This window comes from Embiotoca jacksoni, unplaced genomic scaffold, assembly GCF_022577435.1.
Source record: "Embiotoca jacksoni isolate LCO1_2020_lvr unplaced genomic scaffold, fEmbJac1.0.p SCAF_6, whole genome shotgun sequence".
NCBI lineage: Eukaryota > Metazoa > Chordata > Actinopteri > Embiotocidae > Embiotoca > Embiotoca jacksoni.
This window is the reverse complement of record NW_027185414.1, coordinates 640,001-660,987: the sequence shown is the minus strand read 5'-3', so window position 1 is coordinate 660,987 and position 20,987 is coordinate 640,001. Positions and strand designations below refer to the sequence as shown.

Sequence of the window (20,987 nt, the reverse complement as noted above, 5' to 3'; positions counted from 1 at the left end):
CGAACCGAACAAAGTCTACAGGAGTCAGGGAAGAAAAGAAACAAACAGCAAACTAACGAGATGGGAAGCAGAGATCATGTCAAATATATCGGGTTAGAAGGCCAATTTATAACCCATTGTTTCATGTTTTGCAATATTGAATACGATGCACACTAACGTAGCTATGAGCGCACAGGGGGAAAGGGTATACAGACTTGCATATATACATAAAAGCACATGATTTGCAAGTGAACACACGCACAAACATACACACACGCATCTATACTCTATGAATGTGATCTCAAGCTCCCACGCTGTCTTCACTCCTGCTTCTCCATCCTGTTTCTAAAATAATGAATAGAATAATTGTCATGTAACTTTGCAATCATCCAGCATTCGTCTCCATTTCCTTATCAAGTGCAACTCGATACTGCCTTTCATTCACTGTACTGTACTTCCAGGAAACATGATGTGGCCAATATCATTGGTGGTATTAGTGAAGATGGCTGAGAGAAAGGACCATGGGAAAATATAAAGCCTTTTCAGAAAGGACCTTTCACAGGCACAGCCTTGATATACAGGGAATTAGTGTGTGGGGGTATTTTTTAGAGCTATCATATCTGTTGAAGAGAAAAGAGAGAGTGAGCAACAGGTACCATCCGCAGGGCTTGACAGCAGCTATTACACTTAATTGCTCTTTGAAAACTACACTATTTGCACTTTTGGGTGACAAGGTGATAATGCACCTCGGCACAAGTTAAACTGGTAATATTGTTGCACATGGGAAATAGCACCTCGCCTTCACCAGCCATCAAAACTGTCATCTCGGTATGGCAGAGGCGCACAATGAGAGCCTGGGGAAGTGTATCACCAACAGTCGTCGTCTTCTTCTCAGTAAAAGACAGACAGACAGGCCTCCAGATGGCTTAATCACTGGAGGAGCTCGTGCCCTCCAGCAACAAGGAGAGAAAGAAAGACAGAGACTGAGATAAAGAAAAGTAAGGATCCTAGAGTGTGGGAAAGTGAAGTGTAAAGATCTAAGAATGAGGAAGCAGTGTGATTCAACTCTCATTGGTCTGAATAGAGTGTCATGTGGCCAGTGGTTTCCATGCACAGTTACTTAGACTGTGGTTGAAGTTCTGATCTAGTTAACCTGTTTACAAGAAGAATCCAAGTACATTTGCTCTGAATGAACAATGAAATCAAACAATCTGGTCCAATGACACATCAAAAGTTTGACTGAGCTTTGACAATCATATTGTGACATTTTACAGTTGTAGATATAAGGGGACTTTTCTATGTAACTTGTAACTGTAAAGTCCACATTTTTTATATTTTTTTGGACATGATACCCATCTGTAATAATAGGATTCATATGATTATGATTGCAGAGATTTTGGACTTTAGCTTCATTTCGATTAAGAAGTGGACTACAATCTCATTGTGAGCTGTCTGACTATTGAGTATTGGAGCAAGGCTGTGTGATGTTGTAAAGATACAATATCACTGTCTTAAGCTTTATGTAACTGACATTATCAAGTCAGTTTGCTCATTTACTTATCCCTACTTGTGCAACTGTTACACTGTTTTAGCATTGTTGGTAATCACAGTTTCACTTATGGCCACAATGTCTTCTGTCATTGTAAACCTACCATATTTGCTATATTTTGCTTGTACAAAGTTCTCATGTGAAATGCAAAATGTCTCACATTTAAGGGCCCACTTTCAGTTTTACCAACAATAATGTCAGTGGTATGGAAAAACTACTGAGTTTTCTTGTAAACTGTATGTCAGACTTTGTTGTTGCAAAGTTGCAGTGTTCCCATATCTTGGTGAGTTTGGTACCAATTAAACCACAATAAAAAGAACCAAGTTGGAATTCACCAAAATAATTCATAAAGTGAAGGATGGCTCACTGAACAGACTCACCATTTGGAGCTTACAGCATCACTAAAATCAAATACTACATGTAAAAATATTTGTCAACATGGAATACAAAGTTGTCGAATGTTTCCATGCACGGAAACCAACATTTTAATACAGTGCTGTGTGTCTGTGCTGCTATTTATGTAGCACTGTAAAAGTATTCAGTAAAAAATGACAAAGAAATGTAAATAATTGTGCAGCATATAAAATGACAAAAACATTAGGTATAGATTTTGTTTGACTTTGTTTTTTAATTCTACCACCGTTTCTGAGTACCCTCTTTAGGTAAGAGTTTACTGGCTAAATGACTGATGAAAACTGTGAGATACATAAATCTATCCATAGCCTTGACATAGAAAAGCTAGATCATAAGGACCATCTGTCCTGACCAGGATTCTTAGGTGTCACCTGCCTGAACTTTCAGACGTACACCTTCAGTACAGCCACACAGGTAAACTATCTGTCTCGCTCATTAGTGAACACAGGGGAGTCTGGGAGCATTAAGTGCCCCACATTTTCCACTTGTCAAAGCATTTTGTGCTAGTGTTTATGTGCGTGTGTTTGTATGTGTATGTGTCCATGTTTGTTAGAGATGTACAGCAACCAAAATTATGGTAATGAACCACTTAATAAGGGCAGTGTTATTGTTGGTTACTAGATTTGGATTGTCACAAGGTTTAAATGTGTGTGTGTGTGTGTGTGTGTGTGTGTGTGTGTGTGTGTGTGTGTGTGTGTGTGTGTGTGTGTGTGTGTGTGTGTGTGTGTGTGTGTGTGTGTGTGAGAGGGAGAGCTCATATGACAGACAGATAAGACAGAGATAAAAGGCATGTCACCTGAGCATATCATCACTTTAAAAGCACTAGTCAGTGTCACCAACATTGCCGGCAACTAAAGGTGTGCAGTCTCTGGGAATTCCTTGTTGTACAGACACAAAACTACATTTGAGTCTAATACCCAGCTGAGGGCTGTATTTGTGAGTCTGCATGGCTTTAAACTGCTGCTTTAGTTCCTACTCCTGTTGAAAAAAAAAAAAAGATCTATAATTTTAGTCTGAGATGTTCTTTGCAGAAGACTTTAGTTTTTTAAAAGGTGAAGTTGCATCGTATTTGTAACATCTTCAGTCTGAATAGACATTAAACATTACGATTAATCCAATTGTTATTAAATACAAGGGTTGATTAAAAAAAGGCTTATATAACAGAAAATTTGTGAAAAAAGTAACAATATTTTCTCTTTATATATATAAATACATTTTAAAAAGGGGCGTAACATCCTATTAAACGCTCAAATAAAGAAGTAGGCTAGATGCATACCTATTAGGAATTAGTGTGAACATATTTATACAGCTAAAATGTTATTCATGTCAAATAATATTCATTACATTTGTTCAATAACTTTTGCCTTTAGGTAAGTCCAAATATTAACAATCAGCAGTTTGGCACATGCAGATCCAGGTATGTATATCAATACTGTAAACAGAGAATTGTGGTTACTGTATCTGAGGTAACACAGACAGCAGCATGTGTGCATGTATGCATGTGTGCAGAGTATTTGTTGTTGCCTACCTTTCTTCCACTTAAACCAGAGAAAATTACACCAGTAATGCCAACTGTGATCCACTACATCTGCGCTTCACAGCGAGTCCACCAATCCCACCATATGTCTTTAATTACCATCAGTGCTTTACAGACCCTGTTACATGTGCACACACACACAGCCATACACACACACACAGACATGCATATTAGCCTTTTATTAAAATGGCCTACACTTTACTCTGCATGCATGCGCTGTAATGTTTGCTTCCCTCCCCATGTATATGCAGATATAGAGGTATATGTGTGCATGTATGTGTGCAGTCTGTACATTTTGCATGGTGTCCTGATATAACCTCAACACTCATTGGTTCAAATCCCTCACATTGAAGGCAGGGTGAACTAGCTCTAACAAAGGTGGCTGGCTGGTGACGTAATTAGTGTTGGATTTAGGCAGCACTTCCGTCACTCGGTGCGTCACACACAAACACACTTACAACACATACAATAAAAACATACACATACAATAAAAAATGTTATAATTCATTGTAAGACATGCAGGTCAATGGCATCACAGCTTTCTTAACATATTATTTCTCTTATGAATGCACATTTTTGGTAAAAACAAAGTGAAAAACATCAAGTCTAAATTGTTTGCTTCTTATGGACAAGAGTGGTAAAAGGACACGTGATTCCTTATTACGATATCTACATGTCAATTATCCTCTCAGTTTGTCTCCCTCTCATCATAGATTTTTGTTCTAGTATATTGTGGAAAGTATTATGTTGTTAAAGTGACTTTTTTTTCCCTTTGGTTTCAAAAAATCATCAACGTTCTAACATTGTTCTGCAGTGTTACCTTTTTTAGTACATCTCAGGAGTTAGTTCTAAATAAATAGTATTTCCCTGAACGTCCACAACAATTACTTTATGTGAAAGGTGGCTGTGGTGCCTTTAACTTTAAACTTCTGAATTACAACCTCCATTGTTTGGATCCAGCAGTTTGTAAAAAAAAAAAAAAAAAAAAAATTCAGTCCGTATGTTAATTATGTTACTTCACTGAGTATGAACAACAAATATCAATCAGCAATAATGATTTCATATCTTTTACTGTTGATTTCATTTTCAGGTTGTACCTACTGGTTGTGAAAAGGAAATAGGCCAACGTAATTAATGTTAATATGGATGAATTCAGTAGCGACCACTAAAAGTAGTACTTTTGGCTAAACTAACGCGTGATCACTGATTTAAACTGAATCTTTGAGTTGTAGTTAATCATAACTTACTGTATATGTAAATGCCAAAAGATAAATTTGAAAAATTACATGTGATAAAGGATTCTAGTGGACTCCAATTTAATGAGTTGATATGCTTCAGATTTGATAAATTGCTATCAAACCACAACCCTTTGTCATGGTAACTAGCTAGCAATTTAGTCAGGGAAATGGGTAAGAATTAAATGTGGTCACCTTTTCATTTGAATAAAAAAGATTGTACCTCAACTGCACTTCATTTCAATGAAGCCAATGTTTTTGGAAAACCTGATATTTATGACAGATTTCATTAACCGTTGTGGCAAAAAGTCACAAAAGAAGTAAGAGGTATGGCTACTTTTTTAAAAAACATTTTTTTAAATAAAGCCCAACTTAAATTATCTCAGGTCTTGCTTATAATGCTTGTGTTGAAGACAGCTCAGTGTGTTATTGACAAACTGTCTTTACTAAGTGTCCACATTACCAATAATATATATACAGTATTTTTTTTTTTTTTTTAGTGTCATCTAATGTGTGTGCAGGAGGTGATTTTATCAGTAACCAACACAAACAAACCCCAGCACTTAGGGACAGAAATATAAAACACAAAGTGATAGTACTTGTAAATTGGAAGAGATGGGTCTGATTGAGAATATACACCATTTTCCTCTCTTCTGTCTCTTGCCTATCCACTAACTCTTTTTTTTTTTTTGTAGCCTACTTCTCAAATTGTAAGGGGTGCTCAGCTATGAGCTCTGCCATTTTCTTCTCTGAAATGCTCAACACACTCATCCAAGTCCAGCACTCCCATCAACACTTCCTCTCCAACTTGTCAATCTCAACTGTCTAAAGTCCTTGCCCATATTTAATATATTAAATGAACAAGGGGGTTGAGGTAATGTAAGTAATACGATATGTGGAGCAATGTTCGCAAGCAGTCATAGCATGTACAGCACTGTTTGAATAATGTAATACTTCATGTTTGATAATGCATAGCTATAGATAAGTCTCCACTGCAGCCAAGTATTGATTGTGTTAAGCACATCTACAGTATGGCAAATGGTGTGGGTTCATATCAATCTTTACACAGTGTACTGTACCTCAGTAACCAGAAACCTTGTCTGATTACAGAGACCTCAGGGCCACTGCTGCTGTTAATGATATTTATTGATAAATCCAATTCCTGTGCCAGTTTAGGTAGGTGTGGTTTAAGACTACTGACATTAGAATATGCGTGTGGAGATACTTATATGTCTGTATCTGTTAAATGTCAGAGTGCAAGTACATTCATGTGCATTGTAGCCCTTTTCCCCTCCTCCAGGCATACTAATGAAGAGACGGCCACTCCAGACGTGCGTGCCCTGCAACAGCTCCCACAGATTCACGGAAAAATTTCGATATTAATGATTTATGCTGTATTTGCATACAAACCTAATGCAAACCCACTCCAGATAATCACATTTTACCAGGTCTGAATTGAGTTTTACGGATGTCTTTGGTACGCCCACCTTCTCCACCTGCCAAATTACAGTGGAATGTGTGACTCTTGCTCTTAAAGCAATGGGAGGCCCCAACACAAGGGGTTTACAAGTGGACACCTAAAGCAGGACTGTAATGGTGTGTTTTACTATGAAACAAGTGGGCCTATTATTTCTGATCCAGTCTCACAACTCTAGTATTGTGGCCTAATAGACATGAACAGTCAAAATAGTGCGGCATTGACAGCAGTATCTAAAAAAGAGAAATCTACTCTAGTAATGAACTTTAGTATTTATATTTTATGCTTCTTTATACTTTAACAAACATACTCTGTACTCTACTACATTTATTTGACCACTGGTTTTGCTATTTTAGTCTGGCAGATTAAAACCTTTACATCAAAAAAAAAATATATTATGACTTGATAAATATATAAGGCCTTCTTAAATAAAAATACAAAAAAGAACAGAGTACAGGGCTTCACTTTGGCCTCCTACAACATTAAATATATGCTTACATCTTTACAAAAAAAATTCTTACAAGGATGTACTGTAGGACTGTTACTTCAAATTCAATATTTTTATTTGTATGGTCACGAGATCAGCAAACTTCTAGTCTTAGATTAAGAAGTGGTATAAATCTTAAGTAATTGCATAAACGCAGTAGTATAGTAATGAAAGTAGTAGGATATTAGGATGAACAATAACAACAGCAATAATAGCCTCTTTGTTAAAAGTAATCGTTTCAGGTGTCAGGTATGGTATAAGTAGTAGTAATAGTAATAGTAATGGTGATTGTTATAATAGTAGAGACAGAGTAAAGATTCTAATACCAATGTTGTTGCAGGGGGAACCATAATAGGTGTTATTTAGTAAAGTGTTAAATATTAGTAACACTTAACAAATGACGTTTACAGCAGGCCTTCATCATACATGCCATCACAGAATTAAAGCTAACATAAAAATGCCCTCACATTCATATTTATAAGGAACCAACAGCCTCACTTTCAGTTTACGTGCATGTCTTTGTCCATAGCATGTGGTAATAATAACACCCCACACCAATATAATGTTGTCCTTCCAAAATACCATTGCGGATCATAGTCTAATTAAACTTGCACTTTACCACACATATTTGAATACATAAACATATATGTATATGTATATATACATATATATACCACACCCCCACTGTGTATTGTTCCAATGATATATATATACATATGTATATATATATATATATATGTAAATATACATATATATCATTGGAACAATACACAGTGGAAGTGGGGTGTGGCATCGAAACCTGAAGTAATGTCACACTTACTACAACAGTTCACACACTCCCATTCAAATACACCACAGCATGTCTTGACTTTACTCAAGTTTGCTATAATCTTTTATATTTCCCGATGCTATCTACAGTGTCATCCTGTCAGGAAGTTGCATACATAATCACTTGTTTTCTAATTACAATGAGTGCCTGAGTCAGACTAGGAAATGTAAGAAAGGTCTTTGTTCCACAGAGAAAGTCTTATCTGTAAAGGTCAAGCATTCCTAGTTGCAAAGGCAACTACCCACATTACATAGCTTGCTTTTACAAGATTTCGGAGTAAACAATATAGAGTATTCTCGCACAACAGCATTTCTCTAATTAATGAAATGTACACATATATATTTACAGTATATATCAATATAGTATGGTTGAACTTCCTTTACAATATTAAGATATCTAGAGCCCGGTTCAATGACAATGCATAATATTTTGTCAGATGAAAATGTCAGATGAAATAAATAGCTGCATTGCTTCATTAACAAACGATTCAGTATTATTTTAAAGATGAGATCTGAATTCTCCAATGTTACTTCCTTTTGTCCTCCAAATATAGCAAAATATTTGTTTTTGTTTTCAATATTATCAATATATAACTCATTCAATTTTCAATCTGAATGAATTTGTCACTTATAGGCTCTTAGTAACTCCACCAGAGCTAAGTAATCTGTCTCTTTTCTGTATTCCCTTGTGTCTGTAGTGTTTCAAAGCTTAACACCAATACTGGGTTTTATTTTCTTCCTATGGAGACACTTAGAAACTAGCAACCACCCCTAAACAGCAAAAGAGCATTGTAAAATAGAGAGAGAGAGAGAAAAAAAGACTTCCTTCTTCATTCTCAAGGAGTGGCTATAACCTTAGCAGAATCATGAAAGTTGACAGTTCATTTTTCACAGGGTCATAGATCGACGAGTCTTATAAAGTAATGGGCTTTTGGGAGCCAGCTTTATGAGAGCTAAGATAGTTAAGAGACATGTGGAGGAGATGGCACGGGGAGCTGAGGTCCTGCTCTGACTCATCCAGGGTTATTCCCCCCATGCTGTGGAGCGGGACGGAGGCACTGCACTCCCAGTAATATAAACGTGTAATAAAGATTAATCTGTTGCTAGTCGCCAGGCTGATAGCTTCTAAACTTGCTTGAAGTGAGGCTGAAATCACTTCAGAGCCAATCTCGAGACATTTAGCGAGTGTCTAAGATTCCTTTGTGGGTGTCAGGCAAAAATGTATATGTGTTTGTCTTGTGTGTTTAGTATTTATGTGTGTGCACTGGTGGGAAAATTGAATTTGTGTTTAGTTTTCTACTGATGTAGTTGTGTGGGACTGTGTGTGTGTGTGTGTGTGTGTGTGTGTGTGTGTGTGTGTGTGTGTGTGTGTGTGTGTGTGTGTGTGTGCTTTACAGCAGTTTCACTGCCAGTAAAGGGTTAAACACACTCACCAGGTGCATCTGACCTCTTCATGCCCCCTCCTCCTGCTCCACCTCCCAGGCCGTTGAATGCGGGGATGTTGTCGTTGCTGTAGGCTCTGAGGACAGACAGCATGTTCATTTGCTGCTCTAGGTGGGTCTGCTGCTCAGCCTTCAACAGTCCTGGAGGACCTCCAGGAGGCAGGAGGCCCAGGCCCTGCTGCCACTGCTTCTCTAGCTGCAAAGTTTGGTTCTGTGGTTGGGGAATCATAGAAAGTGGAGTCATGATGGAGGATGTCAAACCAGCTCCGCTCCTTGGGGGCTGAGAGGAGTTGTCTTGGAGCGGTTTGGAGTGGGTCTGGATGTGGTCTAAAGCTGGACTTCCTCCTTCCTCTCTCTCCATGTCCATTTGTCCATCTTCATCTTTTTCATCTTCTTCTTCAGCCATCCCTCCCTCATCTTCCTCTTCATCAGAGTGATTATGTTGCTGTTGTCTCTTGGGGGTGGTTGAGGGTGTCTCACTATTACACTGTACGCCACTCTTTGCAACCTCATCATCTGATCCAGCATGGTCCTCTTCAGTCTCTCCACAAGAGCCCCTCTCACCAATCTGGTCATCCCCAGCTGAAGATGCTCCTCCAAAGGCCTGGCTAGGTAGGTCCAGACCTGGCTCTGCTTGGGCTATATACCCCTGAAGGGCCTGATTGGCCCTTTGGGATCCATCATACAGGCCACCAAACCTCCTGTAGAAGTCACTCTGGAATGGGTTGTACGGCTGGTCGATGTGGTTGTTCCAGCCTCCCTGGCTTTTCTCTCCATCTCTGTCGAGGGCCACACCAGAGGTCTTGGTGTTGGAGGAGTGAATGGTGGAGGTGGTGGGAGAACCTTCTCTATGAAGCTCTTTGCCTGTATCAGACCGCTGCAGCTGGGTCTTACCCAAATGGTTGGCCTGGAGGTGCAGAGCCATGAGCTCCAATGAGGAAGTAGAGAAGGAGCAGAAGAGGCAGCCATGCCACGCCACGTTATCGTGGATAGTGACCGAAGAGCCGGGAAGAGATCCAGTTGCAGACTCAGGCCGGACTGATACAGACAGATCAAGTGGTTCATACTGGGACCCAGGTTTGCCAGGTGCTGAGTTCTGTTTAGCTTCAGCCTTATCCTCTCTGTCCTGGTCACTGGAGTTCGCTCGTTTGGCTTTGGGCTCCCCGTTATCGTGGTAGCGCTGGGCCTGGAGCTGAACTGGACTCTGGTTGTCCTTAGTATCTTTCTTCATGGAGCTGAGGACAAAGCTGTCCATGAAGGCTTGTAGAGAACCTTGAAAGTGGACTCCATTTCCCATCATGCTTTGGTAGGCCCTGCTAAGATCGGAGAAGCTGGCAGCACTATCAGCTGCCGTTGAGACCATGGAGGATGGGCCATCAGCAGTCTTCATGTTCTCAGCTGAGGAGGCGGAGTCAAAACGGCGGTCCCCACGATCACGCTCTCGCTCACGTTCATGCGAAGACAGCATGCCACCTGACGCCCACTGATGTGGCAGCAACGGACCTGCCCTGAAGTCCAGGTTGGGAGGCATTCCCTTGAAAACATTACGGAGGACATCTGGTCGGGCAAAGATGCCACCTCCTGTCTTGCTGTGATCTTCTTTATGGTCAGAAGACGGTGTGTGGCCAGAGGATTGGCCTGATGTAGTGGTGCCATTCTGACGTTCGCGATGGTGGCGCTCCAGGTGGTACTTCAGACTGGCAGACTGGGTGCCAGCATAGTCACAATGTGGGCAACGGTAGGGTTTCTCTCCTGATAAGCCATGCAAGAGAAATACAGAGGGAAATACAAGGAAATCAGTGAGTAGTTACCCTTCATACTGGAGGAAGGTGCATTTTAGGAAGAAAAATATAGAACACAAAATTAAATGAACTGCAATGATAATGTACAAGATTGTGGCTTCAACCAACAAATCATTGTCTTTTTTTCTTCCAGTCAGCAGCTCAGCTCCACTTGATGCGTGCATGTGTGTGTACTGGGACGGGAGTCTGGATGTGGACTAGACATCTGAATATGGGTCGATCCTGCACCGCCAAGTGAGCCATCACGCACATCAACACCATAAAAACATTTCACAATATGGTGCATTCAGTCCACTACAAGAGATAATATTTTTTACTGACAACAAAAATGTCTCGATGCTATCAGTGTTTGCATGGGGCTGAGGGTGCGGCTGGTGTCGGCGCGTGTTACTGTGTATCTGTGCTAGAATATGTGTGTGCCTGCAGTGGTGTCATCGTGCCTCTGTTCTGGCCTTGTTTGCTGTCAGGCCAGTGGCTTGGCGATGAGAGTGCAGTTTCTCTGACATTCCCTATTTGCAGTTTATCTTGCGAACCATAGATCAGCCACGATGTAATATCACCCTGATCACTGCCACACTGCTGTGAACCGAGAGCAAAATATAGATGATACGCTACAATGCAAATATAAGAAAAAGGGAAAAAAAAAAAAAAAAGGAAATATGCAGGCGACATATGTGAACCATATGTTTGTTGCAGTGAAGCCCTATGATAAAGAACAATATGATTCACTACAGGACACACAGATCAAAGTGATTTACAGTATATTATGGTAAAAGAGGAGTGAATCTGTTGTGTAACATTCACATATGTTTATTTATGCTGCACATCCATATTCATGAATATGCTTGATAATAGTATAACACCAGCATTATTCTGCCAGAAGTGGATCTTCCATTGGAATGATACTTATGTTGAAATAGAACACATCCTGCTAGCAATTATAATAGGCTTGGAGTCTGAGCCAGATTTGGATTCATTAAACAATGAACAGGGAGGAAAAATGCTAAGCTTGTTTTTTTGTTTTTTTTTCTTTTAATATATACATATAAAAAGTTCCCAGAGTGGAATTTCTGTTAGAGGGATAACAACAACTGTGTGAAAAGAAAGGTGGATCGGTGGAAAAAGAAATAAAAGGGGATCGGATGATTGTAGTGTTTTGTATGCACATTCTATATATACAGTATGCCAGTGAAATGTTTAGATTATACACATGGAAACCATTTTATAAAGGCAAAAAAAAGGCATTGTTACGCAAGGCTGGTTTGAATGATTTAAGTCGGGCTGTGTAGTAAATCATGGATATAATTAGCAAATGGCATACTGCTCAAGTAATTTATCATTATTTAGAGGGCACCATTCCAGAAAAAGACTCCGCGATCCGCAGACCTACTGCAGAGTTCTCAAATAAAGGGCCACAAACACCAACTCAATAGAATATTGATACAGGAGAGAAAAGAATAGGAGGCTATACAAAAGAAAATTGAAGGTGGAAATGCTGAGGAGAGCACAGAGAAAGAATAAGAGACAAACAAAAAAAAAAGAGAAAGCGATCATGCAGAGATACAGATAACCCCGACTACAGACAGAAAGACAGTGATTTGATATCTTTTCCCTTACAACAGAGTGGCTGTGAACCATATATGTGTGAAGAGTATATTTAAAATAAACCATACGAGATGAGCTTTTAACCCAATAAGTGCTTCTCCTGTGAGCTGCCGAACAGAGGCTCAGTGCTGATTTAATAAGGAAACGTCCCTGATGCAAATTATCATTCTCAATTCCTCTAACTGGACAAAATGATATTCTAGGAGCCAAATTAGACAGAAATTAGACTGATGTGATATTTTTTTTCATCCTCTTTCTTTTCTTTCTTTATAAGAGGTTATTAATGTTCATGTGGGAAAATAAAGATAAATGCACCAGCCACATATCTAAAATGAAAAAAAAGTACATATGATTGCATGTTTTACACTGTCCTTTGATGTTTACGGAGTAAGTCCAACTGGAAACAAAAACAAATGCCCTCAGAGAGTGATCAGTTTATGCCAGTTTTCCATTAAAATTAAGTATTTAAATATCTGGAACAAGTGAGACAGGAGACACGTGCATTTCTGCATCTCCTTTTGTTTATGTACGTCTGTGTGCACCATTTGGAATGTGTTTAAACCCATGTTTATGCATGCGTGTCAGCCTGAGCCTGTGTGTATATGTGAGTGTGTGTTTGTGTCTTAGAGGGCCATTTGGACTGGCTAAGACATCTGCTCCATCATACGTCAGGGGCCTGGTGTGACATCTGGGGAATATACTGTATCCTGCCTTGCAACATTACACACAATTTACTGCTAAAGGTCATTATGTACCCGTTAATCCACTTTTAATTGATATGAAACAGCACAACCTCCCAGCCACATGACAGATCACTACCGCCACAAAACCAGGAAATTGCTATATGGGAGTTAAAAATAGAATAGTAAACTTTTTGCTGTTGTCTGTCCTCACGTTGTTGAATTACTTGGGACATTTTGACCCTGACAAAGGGGAATGATAGATGAATAAGAAATGCACCAATGTGACCTTTTGAGCATTGACTTAAAAAAAAAACTAGAGCACATAAACATTTAAGTGACACCTAGGTGGCTATAAATCATCCTTCTGCTGATAGCTGCACTGAGATCGTCCACAGTATGTTTGCACTTCTTGTTGCATGTAGGGATTTCATCTGGCTTTGTGTGAGTTGTGACAGCACCATAGAAACATGTAAAGATAAATACCCCAAACCTGGACAGAAGGGCAATTAAAGTGGCTTAATAGATATGCCATATTGGAGGGTGAATTTCCATTTGGCAGGAGGGATGGAATTTTTTTTTTTTTTTTTTTTTTTTTTTAAAGCACTGGCTGGGATGTTTAAGAGGCTGAATAACAGAAGAAGCGGTTTTAATTACAATATATCTGCTTAAGTTAGTGGACAGTGGTGATTTGACAATGCCTAGTACTGTTATGTTTGACAGCCCAAACACATCTATCTAATCAGTCAGCAGGAGCAAGAAAAACATGTAAACCTTTAAAAACAATTGACAAATGTATAGTGAAAAATATTTCCTAAAATAGCTGGGCACTGTAGTTTTGTTAGATATTACTCAAATGAGTAAATAGTACATTTGTTGGTGATTATTTTTTAGCTGTGGATACATGTTTGGTTCTTTAGGATTTACAGAAAAAAAAGCACCAAGATGTATCTGGAGATATTGTATCTGAAATTGAATCAAAACACCTGACAGTGCCTGTGTCATCCAGTGCAGTAGTTTAACTCAATGATGTGTTGGTAAAGAAGTAAGATACATCAGGTTTTAATGCTTGTTAGAAGATTCAATGCATTGTTGGTTTTGTTATTTTTATGGGAATTGATACAATAAGACGATACATAATATCTCCACCTTCATCTTTTAAGTATGAAGTTAGTGGTGACCCGACAATGCTGCTAAAACTGTCAGAATTAGCAGTTCAATTGAAAGGGGAAAATCATAGGGTGAATACATAGTTTATGCTCAAGGGAGCTTTGGATATTAAATGTACACCAAATGACAAACATATTGTACTGTTACAGTATTGAAGATATTGTACATTAGAGATAGTTAACGGAGAAAGAAAATCAAAAATGTACTGAAAATAATTTATCAGGAGGGAAGGTACTCAAAGATAGAAAGAAAAGGAAAAAGAGAGGCCCAAAGGAGTGAGAGGAATGGAGAGGGAGATCACAGGTCCCTCCTGATTCATCCTGATTACAAGGTTAGGTTAAGGTTAAGTGACACGGGCAAGTCCTGCCTCTCCTTTTTCTCTTTGTCTCCCCCTCTCCTCATTTAAAGGTGAGCGGGGACTCTTATTGCTTATGTGGCCCTGCCTGAAGTTATGTGTGGCTATTGTCAAGAGCGAGGACCTTTTTATTTTTTACACACAGCTGCTTACTGCTAAATAGTGCCTTGTCCAGAAGGGGACAATCTGGGCCTCTAATTGCTGTCACTGAAGCCTAGATTCATTATATGACTTTCCCATTAAAATGTGAGCATTAATTTGTATAATGAAATATCACCCTCTGCAGTGTGTTCATTAGCTCTGGCCCCACACTGTAGTGCCACAGCCGCACAATGTTAGCTACCTAGAAAACTGTGGTTAATTTTGCTAATGGATATTTTCACTCTCACTGTTCAAGAGGAAATTAATACTGTAACATTAGCTCTTTAACTTTTGGAGAAATTTAAATTCACTTCATTCCTTTCAAGCTGGTGTTAGTCGCTCATTAATCTCTGTGTTGCGTTGCACAATGCTGCTTCCACTGGCTTGGTAAGCAACTCCATTGTATCACTCACATTACATTAGAGGAAGTAGAGCACGGCTGTCATCTGTGAATTTCTCTGCGTTGTCACCAAAGCACAGAGAGGATCTTCAGCTGCTGTAAAAGTCATCTTGTGGATGTAATCAGGATGTCACAGTGGAGCTGGTATGATTAGGTTATAGGAATGATTTAAAGGCCACATGTTGGGGATGCATCAAAGTTTTTTGTTTTTTTTTCTTCCCACATGTGTAAAAGTATGCAGGAGCTCGTTTAGATAGGCTCACATCCACATTCCACTCCAAAGGACAACATTACAAAACGTTGTTTTTTTTTTTTCCTAAATGCAGCGACGTGGAAAGTAAAGGCATGGAAGTCAGGGTGGTGTGTTGCCCAACCGGAACCATAATTCAACCATGTTTACTTTTCATAACCATGACACGTCCTTAACATAATGCAGGGATATGTAGAATTGCCCAATATTACCATTCTTGTCTGATAACAGAGTTGTTTATTGACCAAACATCTAAAGTCATCAATAAAATCATAGGTTTAAAGACAACAAATATAATCTGCCCCTATAATATTAGTAATGTTTTCCACCACTTACATGACAAAGTATTCAAATATCAGAGTTTAGTTTTTCCAATTCAAGAGATGAACATAGAGGTGGGGACTAAAACCAGGTGTCCTTGTTGTAAGGTGTCCTCTGCATAGTCTAATTGTGACTTTAACCTGGATAGTCAGTGGGGCGTTTATACCTTGCAGAGGGTTAGAACACTGGCTACTGTCCACAGTCCACATCATTACTCTGACTGCAGACTTAACCTCCCAGCATCAACCAGGGGATGGGTTATCACAGAACGGCCTGAGCCCTGGTTGGTGAGATGCCTGGCTAAAGAGTACACAGCTCAGAGGGTTAGACGCTTCACTGAAAAATAAAGATAAATCTATTAGGCACACCATCTCACGCATATCCCTAAATGGTGGACAGGCCGGCTTTGTTTTGCCTCGAAAGTTATTGAGAGTTAGAGAGTGTGAAATTGCCCTCTGAGTGATGTCATTGGAGGACAGTGAACCCTTGTTGTGTTAATTAGTGCTCAATGAAATGATGAGTAGGAAAAAACAGAATAACAATGGCCTTGAGCCTGAATGAGGGACACTGTCAAGAAACACATATTCCTACTTGTGAATAGTTTCCTTAATTTGGCTTCATGTCAATTTGAGGGGAATGTGGTTCCAATCCAAGAGCTGATAATACTGCATTAGAAACATATCTAAGTTTACATTTTGTGGATGAAACAAGAATGTGACTTAGGTGAGAATTGCAGTATGTGTTACTGTTGAACTGGAATCACTTTTTTGTTGTTGTTGTTACTGCTTAATTTCAGGACAATGCGATGCTGGGATTTAGAAACTGTGACTATCTTTGCTCTAATTTTTTATGGAGGTAGTTTGTGGTGTAGATTTTCTTTCCTTCTTTTTTTCTTTCCTTGTTTCTTCGGGGGTTTTTTCTTTCTTTGTTTCTTTATTTATCTCTTTCTTTGTTTCTTTCTTTCTTGCTTTTTGATAAGCATTGTATTCATCATATTAGACAGATATTGACTCCAATATTTGATGAGGCTGATGTTCATAAACAAATATGTCGCTCTAACCCCAGAAGAAATGTCAGTACAAGTAGTGAGGTAAATTTTGTATGAAGTGTGATAAATGTTTAATTTTTGAAGAAATGCAGTTTATGCCTTTACTCAGCCAGGAAAGTGAGAGTTGATGTACTGACCTGTGTGTATCCGCAGATGGACTTTCAGATGATGGGAGGTGCGGAAAGACTTGCCACAGTAGGGGCAATCCTTGGAGGACGAGCCTAGACACCGCTCGCGATGCTGGGACAGAGGCGGTGGAATGCTCCCCGCTGCCTTCCCCATGTCCTCCCCAACATCTGGAGCACACACAGAGACACCACAAGGAGGGAGAGACAAATGGAAGGTGTGTTGAGTGCCATTTCAAACCAGCCCTCCACACATCACAACACAACACATTTTTTTTTTCTTTGTCTGCTGTCTGTCTCTCATTGTCCCTCATTTCCCTTGCTCAAATGTGCGAACGCCATACAAAGTCAAACACATCAAACGCGTTCACGGGCCATGCTATTTTCCTCCCTGACAGAACGCTGACGGTTCATAAGCTTTTCAGTTTCTTTAGAAACACCATGGTTCTGAGATACACCCCCCTTAACTCAAGCACACACACCCTCAACACCACCACCGCCCCTCCCTTTCTCCTCCTGTTTTTCTTTTTTTTTATCCTCGCTATCATCATCATTCCTATTAAGCATATGCTGGATTGCAGTGAAATTAACAATGCAAAATAAGACAGACAGAAAGAAAGAAAGAAAAGAGAGGGAGAGAGATTTGGCTTTGTCAGCATTGCAGGATATCCTTGCATCTCTTCGTGTGACCTGATTTTGACAGGTAGCTGTCAGAGATATGATAGGGTGATAACAGTTTTGACCCAGCCCTCCGCCACTTCCTCCGCATGCCAAAAATGATGATGCACAGTTTAGTGCAACAGCAGTCTGTTATCAACACAATCACCTCCCAAATATGAATCTAAAGATGAGTGACGACAACCTGGGAATGTGTTGACAGCAGCATAATCTGAGGTGAGGGTGTCATCATCAGATTGTACATAGTGGCCTTGTTGTACTGATGGTTAAGAGCCTGTGATGTGTAGCATTTAAAGGACTGAGAAACGCAGTTAACTTAAAAAACACAGAACAAAAAAGAGCATACAACAGATGCTTGATATGTCTTGTATCGTGAAGCTTCAAAATTAAAAATATCTGTACTAGTTTCAGTAGAATTTGATGGATGTCACTGTGCAGGAGGTTCAACATCATCCCACACAGCATAGAACTGTCATGACAGATTTGCAGATTCCGTAGCAAAGTAAAATTGTCTTTACTTCTTTCTTTTATTGTGGTTCTTTTTCTCTTTTATTTATTTATCAACGTCAAGATTTATACAGCCGATATGTATTGTGGTTTAGGCAAAAAAAAACAACTCGCTAGTGCAAGAATTCCTGAACATTGTGGGCAATATTGATATTGAACTTTTATTCAATATTCAGCATGTCAGTATGCATGTGACCCAAAGAAGCACAAATACAGTTAAAAATGTTATTCAATTTCTAATCTGGCACATGATTTGGTATGTGTACAGGGTGAAGGGGAGGGGGCCAGAAAGAAAGAAAAAGAATCAAAATCGAGCGACCGCGGCGCACAATAAGCAACATTTTTAACAGTAGCCTAATCTTTTCTTTTCTGTCACTCCCCACCCCATTCCACGCTCCTCTGTTGGGGGAGTCAAATAAGGTTTACAGAATGGAAAGACCCAAGTCAGCAAGTCCTCTTCCACACTGACACTAAACACACAACTCCATCCAGCAATGCGGCTATCAGGCTGAAGTCTATTTATCACAACTGAAACTGAAAGGCAACCTAAATGTAAGTCGGTGACAATACACGGATACTAAATACTAGCTGCTTCTACTTGGGCTTCACAACTGTATGGTTTAATTCTGTGCACTGTACTACTGAGGAGAAAGGCCCAGGTAGACAGGTTAAGAAAGCAGATGTAAACTGTAAATTTTGGTTCAAATCTTTCATTTTAACATTATTCCCACCTTCGTAGGTATATTTTAGAGTCTCAGGGTTGAAATGTAAAGTTAAAAATAATACTGTTTCATTAGATATACTTTAATCCTCTTAAAAATAGCTACAATTTTGAAGGACATTTAACAATACGCTAAGCACAAAATATGCGTGAAATACTGCAGGTGAAGATATAATTTACAACATAATGTCAGTACTGTGTGAACATATCAACAGCAGACCCGAGGTATTATTTAGCATTTTCATTTGAATACATTTAGAAGATGTCGTGTAAATATAAAAAAAAAAAGAAAAAGAAAAGACAATTCCCCCAGTATTTGGTCCAGGACTGCACCATACTGTAGCCGTAGTCGCCTCCTCATAAACATATTTTGAGTGGTCTACTGTACAGATCCCTTTTTGGCAAGGATTCACAACTTCGTGTAACAGACACTGGCCCACCTGCCCACCCCAGATGGGGCTAAAATTAAAAAATCCAAAACACAGATTAGAAGCAGGACAAACACCAGACCAAACAGAAAAACATACCGTACACGAGCTATGCATCTCTCTCTCTCTCTCTCTCTCTCTCTCTCTCTCTCTCTCTCTCTCTCTCTCTCTCTCTCTCTCTCTCTCTCTCCCTCTCTCTGTCACACACACACAGTCAGACATGTCCTTGTGTGTCAGGGTTAATAGTGCTCCTGTAAGAGGAAGACACACTACTGAGAGGATGAGAGTGTGCTCTCTTGGCATATAACAGCCCTTCAATAATAAATGGGCTTCACACATTTCCAGACACTCACACATAGTACACACTACAAAGAAAGGTAAAACAGAACTTTGGCCGTGCTTCCTCGCTCGTCTCGTGTGTGTGTAGGCATGTGATGTGAGTGTATGCACACGCACGCGTGAGCGAATGCACGTCATTCCAGAGCACTAGCTGAGTGTCCAGCATGCATGTCTTTAATCAGTTGACTGATCCGTAGCTTTAATGCGGCTGTTCCAATTACTGTAAAAGTCATCCTGCTCCTTATAACCACAAATATTGACACTTTATTGCACAACACATTTATGACATTTTGAAGGTCACACCGTATATTAGGCATCATCGTTCACAGTGGGGTGTGTGATGTGGGGAGAGAGTCTCGAATCGAGTGTTGACACCCAGCTGTAAGTATCCTCTGAGTATTGATTTTCGTTCCCCAGCTTCCATTTTTTTATGCAAAGATTTGCTGGAGGAGACACAACATTAAAGTCATTGTCACAGGTGAGCCTTTGACTGCCTGTAAAAGCCAGTGATTATTACTCTTTCACTTTGCCTACAGTATTTTTTTCAATTAGGATGACCACATATTTTTGTACTTGAACTATAATATGGATATTTTGATAAAAATGTTGACAAATTATAAGAATTCTTACAATTTTGCATTGAAAGAAAAAAGTGGTAATAGGTCATCCGTTAGGACACCAAGAAAGACAGGAACATTAACATATTATTGCCTTAACTAAATATTATTTAGATTAAAACAATTAACAAAAAGTGCACTTAAAACAAAAGAAGATTAATGTGTTTTTCAGATATGTTTTTTTTCTATGACTGGCAGAGGTGGATTTGTGAATATTTCACAAGTAAAGAGAAACACACTGCTGTGAATTAATATTTTATATTTTATAAAGATCAGTATATACAAGCTATTGCATCTCTTTTATCTAAATTTGTTGCAGCCGTCAGAGGTGCCTGCTGAGTTGACATGTTTTATTTCAGCCAAGCCTCATTTTCTGGCATTAATCCCCACAAACGATCATAATTCATATTGAGCATAAAATCACTAAAGAATATCTTTTAATTAAACATTCACACCACTACTGCTTCTTCTTTGCCAAATTTTCCCATCAAACTGAAACATTCAAACAGTTTTTATCTATCGTCTATGAACCCTTCTCTTGCCTCTACCCCAGGAAAAAACATGACAAACGCAGAACTGTGACTGTGCTAGTACAAGAATATCACAGAGAGGAAAAAAGAGAAATACATGTATAATTCAGCTGTATCTGATCTGAGACCAGCTCCTCTCCCCTCTGCCTTTACTGGTGTCAAGGCGGTGTAATGGAACATGCCAGAACAAAGGCTCTGAGATCAGATTGGAGCAGAGTTGAGCAGGCCATCTGGGAGGCAGGCTGAGTATCAGTCACTCTGCCTGCTGTCTGCTGCACTCACACTCATGTACACACACTTCCCCTTGACTAACTGTGTGCAT

General features: G+C 39.4%; 1 protein-coding gene across 9 annotated transcripts in view; it reads right to left on the bottom strand.

Moving 5' to 3' along the window:
- znf536 (zinc finger protein 536) overlaps positions 1-20,987 on the bottom strand; it is a 197,828-nt gene that overhangs the window by 35,682 nt on the left and 141,159 nt on the right. For all 9 annotated transcript variants that reach the window (XM_069173410.1, XM_069173407.1, XM_069173412.1 and 6 more), the window contains 2 exons: positions 16,858-17,016; positions 8,940-10,700 (listed from right to left, as the gene is read on the bottom strand). In XM_069173410.1, coding sequence (XP_069029511.1) covers positions 8,940-10,700; positions 16,858-17,016 — 1,920 coding nt within the window. The remainder of the gene's footprint in view (positions 1-8,939; positions 10,701-16,857; positions 17,017-20,987) is intronic.